Source organism: Nicotiana tabacum, chromosome 16 (genome assembly GCF_000715075.1).
Source record: "Nicotiana tabacum cultivar K326 chromosome 16, ASM71507v2, whole genome shotgun sequence".
Classification (NCBI taxonomy): Eukaryota; Viridiplantae; Streptophyta; class Magnoliopsida; order Solanales; family Solanaceae; genus Nicotiana; species Nicotiana tabacum.
Genome location: NC_134095.1, coordinates 95,285,223 through 95,294,802, shown reverse-complemented (window position 1 = coordinate 95,294,802; position 9,580 = coordinate 95,285,223). Strand labels below are relative to the sequence as shown.

The window sequence follows — 9,580 nt, the reverse complement described above, 5'->3', positions numbered from 1 at the left end:
GGGCTATGTAAGGAAATCACTAGTTTATTTTCAAATATTTGGTGGGTACGAATGATGATAAGAGAAAATTGCATTTTGAAAAGTGGGAAAAACTATGTGAACCAAAATTTAAAGGGGGGTTAGGCTTCCGGGATTTAAAGGCTTTTAATATGGTTTTTTTTAGCCAAACTAGCATGGCGAATTCTGATTGAACTGGATTTGTTAGTTTCTCAGGTCCTTAAAGGTAAATATTTTCGTAATGAATCTTTCTTACAGGCACCGAATAATAGATCTACATCTTGGGTATGGAAAAGTATTTTGTGGGGGCGCGATCTTTTAGGTAAAGGTGTTAGATGGGATGTTTCAAATGGTAAATCTATGAGAGTATGGAGAGATCCACGGTTGCTAAGAGATATCTCTTTTTACCCCGTTAGTATGATGAATGGTATTGCTACAAATCTGAAAGTAACAAAACTTATTGATGACAATATTAACACTTGGAATATCCAGATTTTGAATACTTTATTTAGCCAAGATGACGTAGAATTTATTTTAACCATTCCAATTTCTTCTGTAGGGGGCAATAATCGACTGATTTGGTATTTACTAATAGCCCGTTTGTCCAAGCTGCAAAAATCAACTTATTTTGAGAAGTGCTTTTTTTCAAAAGTGTTTTTCTCAAAAGTACTTTTGGTGAGAAGCAGTTTGTGTTTGGCTAATTAGTTTGAAAAGCACTTCTGAGCAGCAATTAGTGTTTGGCCAAGCTTTAAAAAACTGCTTCTAAGTGTATTTTTCTCCAAAGTGCTTCTCAAAAAAGTGATTTTGGAGAGAAGCTACTTTTTTCTGCTTCTCCAAAACTGCTTCTGCTTCTCCTCAAAAGCACTGTTTTCCTTCCAGAAGCTTGGCCAAACACCTCAAATTGAGGTCAAAAGTGCTTTTGGCAAAAAAAAAATACTTTTGGCCAAAAATAAGCTTGGCCAAACAGGCTATAAGTCAGGTAAATACGAAGTGAAGTCTGATTATTATCTTGCAAAATTGCTCCTTATAAATGATAGAAGTTTGACTAATCGGGCAGAAGGTAGTTCTCATGTTTTCCCGAAATTTTTTTGGAACCATGTATGGTCTTTAAATATTAAAAACAAGCTCAAATATTTCTTAAGGAAGTGTGTCTTAAATATATTTCCTGTTAGGAATATTATTATAAAAAATTCACTTTATGGATGACAGCTGTCCTATTTCTGGCATGGAACCTGAAACTTTAGAGCACATGTTCTTTAAATGATCTAGGTCAATCAATGTGTGGGAAATGAGTCCGATTCATTGGCCAAATTTGCATCTTATTTCTGATTCTGCTACGTGGTGGTATAAATTAGTATTAGACACCAAAATATTCTCGGAAGTTAATACCTTATTGTAACTGATAGTATCTATTTTATGGATGATTTGGAAGGCTAGGAATGATTATATTTTTACTTCAGTGATGTGGAGTGAAAATGATACTTTATCTAAAGCATTATTTGATTTTAATGAATTTATAGTTGCAAAGGAACACGTTAACACTACGAGAGATGCTTCTACTAACACACCTTTACTAACTCTTTCTCCAAAAAAAGTGTTGCTTTATATAGATGCAGGTTTGGATTAAAAAACTTGCAACGCGAGTATTGGAATGGTAGCCTTAAAGGCTAATGGTAACGTGTTTTATGCCTATAGTAGTGTAAAGATTCGATCGGTCATTTTACTTTCTAGAACCTCATTCCCCTAAATAAGACTCCTCGTATGTGCTTTTACTGTTTTATGACTTGCGGGAATAGTTAGTTCTGGATTTGGAAGGGTTCGGGTTTGAAATGGGAACACTTGGTTCCTTAAGGTTGGCAAAAAGAGCTAAGTTTGACTTTGGTTAATATTTTAAGTAAACTACCTCAGAATTGGGTTTTTACGGTTCTATTAGGTTTGTATGATGATTTCGGACTTGGGCGTATGTATGGATCGGTTTTGGATGACCTGGGAACGTTTCGGCGCCTAAAATTGGAAGTTGGTATTTTGGGGTAAATTTCTTAAGTTTGAGTCGCAGTGGATTTTTGTGTTATCGACGTCCATTTGGGATTTTGAGCATTGGAATAGCACTGTATGGTGATTCTGGACTTAGGAGTGCGATCAGATATGGATTTGGATGTTCATAGGCCATTTCGAGGTCGTTAGGCGAAAGTTAGAAATTTGAAAGTTTTTGAGAAGTTTGACCGGGAGTGTATTTTTTGATATCAGGTTCGGATTCTGATTTCGGAAGTTGGAGTAGGTCTATAATGTCATTTAAGACTTGTACGCGAAATTTGGTGTCATTCCGAGTAGTTTAAGTACGTTTCGGCGCATTGGGAGTCAATTAAAGAACTTGAAGTTCATGCTTTGATTTAAATTGGTTTGGGTGTGATTCCTAGTTTTGACATTGTTTTATACATTTTGAGAGTTCGAGCGAGTCCCTTTTTTTTATTTCAAACCTATTGGTATGTTCGAGCGGGGCCTCGGGGGACCCGGGTGTTAACCGGACGAGATGCTGACCGAGTTTGGACTTGGGAGTATCAGCAGAAGGTTTCAGCTTCTGGTGTAATCACACATGTGGAGGTCCAACTGCAGGTGGGAGTTCGCAGAAGCGAGCAAGGACCCGGAGAAGCGGCCCAGGAAGGGCAACCCAGGTATCGCAGATGCGCTCCACCATTCGTAGAAGCGGGACCGCAGAAGCGGGATCCCGTCCGCAGAAGCGGAGCCAGCCATCCTGGGCTAGGACCGCGCATGCGATGGCTTTTTCGCAGGTGCGGTGCCACAGATGAGGCCCCACGTCCGCAGAAGCGGAAATCGCTGGAGGCAGAGCCTCATTTGATACGAGACTTAGGCATTTTTGGCTCATTTCTTACGCTTCTTAAGGAGATTTTGGAGCTAGTTAGAGAGGGATTTCACTAGCTAATTGAGGTGAGTAGTTTCTATCTAATATGAGTTAAATACATAGTTCATGGGTAGATTTTAACATGTAATTAATGAAAATAGTGAGTTTAGATGAAAAATCTAGGGTTTTTGGTAAAAATGAGATTTAAACACGAAAATTATTATGGAATTTAGTGAAAATCATATATTTGAGTTCATGAGGTTATGGGTAACAACTTTCTTCAAAAATTTCTGGAATCCTGGCACGTGGCCCCGGGGTGAATTTTAGGAATTCTTCAACTGGGGTTGGGTAATCACTTTACTAGTTAGGATATGAACTTTTGAACATGTATTGACTATTTTATATAACATTTGACTAGTTTCGAGTCGTTTGGCACCGAATTAAGGGTTTAAAGCACAATTGTGGACCGGAAAGTAAGCTTTGAGACGAGACAAGTTCCTTTTCTAACCTTGTAAGAGGGAATTAACTCATAGGTGAATTGACTTAATATGTGCTTCTATTTGTGGGGGCTATGTACGCACAAGGTGACGAGAGTCCGTGCGTAGCTACTAATTATGCTTATGCCCGGATAGTTTAGGACCCAAATCATGTTATACTTGCGATGTTTGCACCCTACTTGTTAATTTACGTGCTTAAATCATATTGGAATTTGATGAAGAAATTGTAGAAGGTCGAATTTCATTTACTTGAATTTTGGACGGATTACTTAACCGTTAATAAAAATTTGGTGCTTCTTTGAATTAACCTTTTAATAATCTTTGAATCGGTTGTTTATTATGTATCATCTCTTCTTATGGAATGGGTCGAACGCCTCGGCAGTAGAATAGATGCATCTATGGTCCGTATCGTTCGACCCTCTGCAGTGCACACAGTTTATATATTTGTATGTTGGATCGGGTCGTACGACCTCGACATAACTCGTGCGTAATAATATTGGAGCCTAATTATACTTGATATTGTTTCATTGGCTTGAGAGGTTAAATCGTTAAATGATGAAAATTTACTTGAAAATTATTATCAGTAAAAAATTGTTTGTTTATTTCTTGTTATTGAGTTTTATAGTTTCATTATATAGCCCATGTTTACTTCGAATTTTTATTATTTTATTGTTAGCTCATAGTAAGTATCGGGGTCGACTCTTCGTCACTACTTCTTCGAGGTTAGACTAGATACTTACTGGGTACATGTTGTTTATGTACTCACGCTACACTTGTGCACTAAATGTGCATGATCTGAGGCATGTGCTTAGGGATATCAGTCCGTCGTGCATCCTTGATTCCACGAGACTTTGCAGCGAGCTGCCTTCCGAGCCCGTTCTGTAGCAACCGAAGTCTTCCTTTTGCTTTTATTTTCTTTCTAATTCACTTCAGACGGTAGTGTAGTATTATTTTGTATATTCTACTAGTAGCTCATACACTTGTGACACCAGGTCTTGAAAAATTAAGCTAGTAGACACATGATGATATTTGGGTTATTTTACTTATCTCATTTGCTCATAAAATTATTTATCTTTCTAAATTGTTAAAAGAATCAATCGTGTGGTTAGTTCACTATTGGCTTGCCTAGCGGTAACGTTGGGCGTCATCACAGCCTATAGGAGAAATTGGGTCGTGACAGGTAGTCCAATCTATTTTGTTGGAAAAGACATAATAGCTTAAGCGTTGGCAATAAGAAAAGCAATCCAACTGGCAGTGAAGTATGGTTGGAAAATTATAAATATCTTGTCTGATTCTTTAACAATGGTCCAAATGCTTAATGAAAGCATAAGTCCTTCATGGGAGGTTAATAAATTTGCGAAGATATTTGGGCACTTAAGCAATATTTGACTGATGTATCTTTTAAGTATCTAAGTAGATGTCTTAATACTTGTAGCCATAAGTTAGCTAATTTTTCCTTCTCACTATTTAGTGAAGTCTCTTGGTTTGACAAGTTTTTTCGTTTGGATTGTCAACGAGACTTCATCTTATTTTGTACCGGTAACTATTGGGTCACTTAAGCAATATTTGACTGATGTATCTTTTAAGTATCTAAGTAGATATCTTAATACTTGTAGCCATAAGTTAGCTAATTTTTCCTTCTCACTATTTAGCGAAGTCTCTTGGTTTGACAATTTTTCCGTTTGAATTGTCAACGAGACTTCATTTTATTTTGTACCGATAACTATTGGGTTTAATTAATGCATATTCTATATCCCAGGAAAGAAAAAAAAGAGAGAAAAATACGCACAAGATTTTTGTATCATGTAGAACCATTTATCTTCCCTTAAAATTTTGTTTCCTAGACTTCAAAGAAAACACAATAACTGAAAAATGATCAAATTAGCAATTACATATTGGGTGTGGTTGGTATAAAGCAAAATAATTTTCAGAAAATGTTTTTCAATTTTTTCATGTTTGGTTGGCTTAAATATTTTGGAAAATATTTTTCTTATGAACTCATTTTTCTCTAATTGGAGGAAAATATTTTACTTATCAAGAGAAGGGAAAACATTTTCCAAAACTCCTTCTCAACTTTCCCCACTCTCACCAACCCCCACACCCCACCCACCCAACCCCACTCCACGCCCACCCCCTGCCTTCCCCCCCACCCCCCAAAAAAAATATTTATTTTATATATTTTTAGTTTTAGTTTTTTCATCTTTCGGTTAAAATGTTTGAAATTTTACAAGTTACAAAGTTATGAGTTCGGAGATTTATGTGTTTGGAAGTTTAGGGGTTCGAAAGTTTAGCGGTTCGGAAGTTTATTAGTTCGAAAGTTTATGGCTTCATATTTATTGTATCAAAATTATTTATGAATACTCTTAAGAAGTTATTTTCCTTAATTTGCGCCAAACACCAAAAAATAAATAAAATTACTACTTATTTTCCAAGAAAGTATTTTCTTGAAAAATATTTTCCTTTATACCACCCATTGTCTCTTGATTTTACTGGAGAGTTTCGCTGCAAATCTGCGATCGAACATTTTATTACAGTTTTCAATAAAATAACAATTACAATTTACAGCTATATTAACAACCATAACACTTATCCGTGTTACTTATCCGTGTTATAGGATAATTTTTTCTCTAAAAATGAGTATTTAAATTAACCTCTCATTGAGAGAAGAATTCTTCGAGAACTCTGTAATTATGAAACTTAAAAAGTAATGAATGCTTTATTTATTTTGATTTGATTTTCTGTTTGATGTTTTCATATGTATTTTTTGTTACATCTTATTATTTTTTATTTTTGGCATTATAAATTTTTGTTTCGTTTGTATCAACTAAATATAAAACAAAAGATATTTGACTGGTAGATAAGTAAATAAAAGTTATAAGTGTGTATTAATTTTTATTTATTATTAATAAAAGACACCACTAAACACAGAGCTTAGTGGCATATTAAATAAATAAATAAATAAATAAATAATGTAGAGCATTGAATTGCGAGGCAAGAAAACGTATGAGGTAGTGAAATGGTGGAGGAGTTGAAAACGTGTTTGTGGGAATTCTCTGCCACGAAGTCTAAGCCCCACCCCAACCCCACCCCACCCCACCCCCCAACTCACCCCCCAAAAAAATGAAGAAGCAAACTGCCACTACTATTTTATGCATCAGCGGACAAGATAAAATAAAAACAAATTAGAAATTGATGTGAAATCTTCAATAACCTACTGTTTAGATGTATTAATTAAACAGCCGTTTTCTTTAGAAAATTAGGCAGTGACTTCAACCATAGAGCCAAACAGAATTTGGCCATATTGCACTCTTCTAATTCTCCAAATCTCTCCATGCTTGAACAACTTTTCCTCTTCCATGGCTCTAATCAAAGATAGCCCCAAAAAGAAACAGCCCAAAAACAGCTACTTTCTGAGATGCTATGGATTTCCCATTAATCAAGAAAAGCTATCTTCTGATAAAGTCAAGAGAAAACAGAGCTCCTGCTTCTCTTTTAAGATATTTCAGAGAAAACAATCGCCGGCTAAAACTGTTCCAATTGACACAGCCACCACCACCGCCGCCGTCAAGGTTGGAGCTGAGAAATTGAACACAAGTGGAGATATTCATGTGGTGAAGTTGGAGAAGAAGGTTTCTGTTAAAAGACAACAGCTGCCGACTGCAACTACTATTAACGTGCCTGATCAGGTGCCGGTAACCCGTCAAACCATCCATTTTAACAGGTTTAATAAGGTATGTTTTCGTTTAAGTATATGTTTTGGATAATAAATTTTTTTTCCTTCGTAAAATTAAATTTGGAAATTGTATGCTATATATACTTAATGAAGTCATACTAAAAACATATATTGGATGAGTTCAACATCTGCTAATTACCTTAAAGATCAAAGTTTTATACTGTCCTGTGACTTCCAAAGTTGTATCAAATCCTAGATTGAAATCAAAATTAACGAAGTTTGTATTAAAGCACCGGTGATTTAGCAAAGTTTCATTTCCAATTAAAACAAAAAGGAATCTCATTTACCTATTTTGGACGTTGATCTTACTCTACTTGTTTGTTGTTTCTCTTTTCTTTTTCTTTTTAAATTTTTTTTTGGGGGGGGGGGGGAGGTGGGATGATGCTGAAACAAACTCTACAATTATAGGTATGAATTAGAATTTTTTTTAATTAAGGCTCAAACCATTTTAAGGATTTCACGGTAAACATAACAACTTGTTTTCATAAATATCTTCTAGTTTTATTTCATATAAAGTTATTTAAAGGTGAGAAAATTTTAAAATTTTAAGAGATGCTAATAGATTTAACGATACCTAAAAAAAAGAAGCAGTCCGGTGCTCGGCTCGAGCCAAATCACAAGGTATATTGTACGTAATCTTTCCGGTATTTCTATAAGAGGCTGTTTTCATAGCTCGAACTTGTGACCTCCTGATCACGTGACATCATCTTTACTAGTTACGCCAAGGCTCCCATTCATATTTAACAATATCTATGATTGAAAAATAACTTAAATATTTGACAATGTCGGACTTGTTCGGGTATATTATAAAGTTGTTTCTACTGTGTATTGTGACATAATAAAACAAGAATTAAACTCTTTCACCTACAAATAGTGGTTGACTTTGTACTACGAGCGATTCATTTCGAATAACTAAACATTTATTTCTAATATAAATATAAAACCATATATATAAGAAATCAAATAAAAAGGCCATAAATTTAAGGTATATTGACGTCTAAATTTCCTTTTTAAATCAACAGTTAATACGAATAAAAACTACTACTAACTATAAGTAGGTAATGTAAATATTAACTCGACTACGTTTAAATCATCCAACCATCATATTATAAACTGCACTATTAGCGGCAATAGATATATAGTATTTGAACTAGCTAGTTTGTAGTTTTAAGATATTAGTTCTAATAGCTAAGCTGATTAATTCCTCATTAACAATTTTGTGCCTGATGAGACTTTTCTCTTTATAATATTTTATTTTTTAGCTTATTCACTAAATAATTAAATAATTTGTGTACTTTTTGAAAAAATTGACGCCATTTCTGCAGACCAAGTATGATAAGCATCAGGACATCATCCTCGGGAACAGCAAAAAGTTGGATGACTTGCAACATTCGTCGTGCCAAAACGGATTAATCAGAAGCTTTACAATTGCAAATAATGATAATGCAAGCAACCTTGTAATTGGTTCACCACAAGACAAGCATGAGATCAGCCGAACAGTTTCTCTGCCGCCACCAAAGCTGAACAAGCAACCAACGCCAACGCCAACCAACAGAGACAAAGTTGATGAAGAAAAAGACACGACATTTAATAAAGGCCACTTTGACTCCGTTATCGGGATGTCAATATTAATGGTGACACTAATTATAATGTTGTTTTGGGGCAAGTTTTGTGCCATTGTTTGTACCTCTGCATGGTTTTATTTTCTCCCTAGATTTCGTGCCAAGAATGAGCTCGTAATTAATGGTGGCAACCTCGACGTGAATTCGAAGGAATATAAGAAGAAGGTGGTGTTGAATGGGTTTCTTGAGAGAAACCATCGAAATTATGTTGGATCTTAATGGTTTTGGATTTTGTATCTGCTTTCCGTTTTTGGGGTAATGTATGTTTTTCCCAAAATCCTTTTTATTTATCTTTTTGTTTCTTTCTTCATTTTGGATGGAAGAAAAAGAGCCGGAAAAGGAAAACAAAAGAAACAGGATAGGAAAAAGGCGTAAAGAAAAGGAGAAACGCTTCTTTTTTTTCCGTTGAGACGTATTTTCTATATTTTTTTTTCATGGAAAGAGTGTTCCAATATTTGAAAAGGGTTAATGTAATTTTTTTTGGGGCCAAAATCCTTTTAGATTTTCTTTTCGGGTGAGATATTTACCTTGAAAGTACAAACTGTTTGTCTGTAATACGGTATAATTAAATTTATTATATGGTTTATAGACAAGCGAACTGATTTGATTCAAAAATGATAGAGAAATAAGACAAAAATAAGATTTAGCGATCGAAATTGTAGAAGATGACAAGTCTGGCTCCGAGCGCAATGTCACCGAGGATAGAAATAGAAGCAATGAACTAGAGCAAATAAAGTTGTTTAATTGAGAGTAAAATATAGCATATGTTTCTCCAAGAATATGCTATTTATAGCTATACCTATGGAAACAAGATCCTAGGATCAAGCCCTGTTTAAATGATAATAAAGGAGTCATTGATGAATATGTAACA

At 34.9% G+C, this 9,580-nt stretch overlaps 1 protein-coding gene across 1 annotated transcript; it reads left to right on the top strand.

Moving 5' to 3' along the window:
- Positions 1 to 6,531: 6,531 nt before the first annotated feature.
- On the top strand, positions 6,532 to 9,183 carry LOC142170735 (uncharacterized). Its single transcript, XM_075233067.1, has 2 exons — positions 6,532 to 7,085; positions 8,413 to 9,183. The coding sequence occupies exons 1-2, from the start codon at positions 6,711 to 6,713 to the stop codon at positions 8,926 to 8,928; spliced, it is 891 nt and encodes a 296-aa protein (XP_075089168.1). The 5' UTR covers positions 6,532 to 6,710; the 3' UTR covers positions 8,929 to 9,183.
- The last annotated feature ends 397 nt before the right edge of the window (positions 9,184 to 9,580 follow it).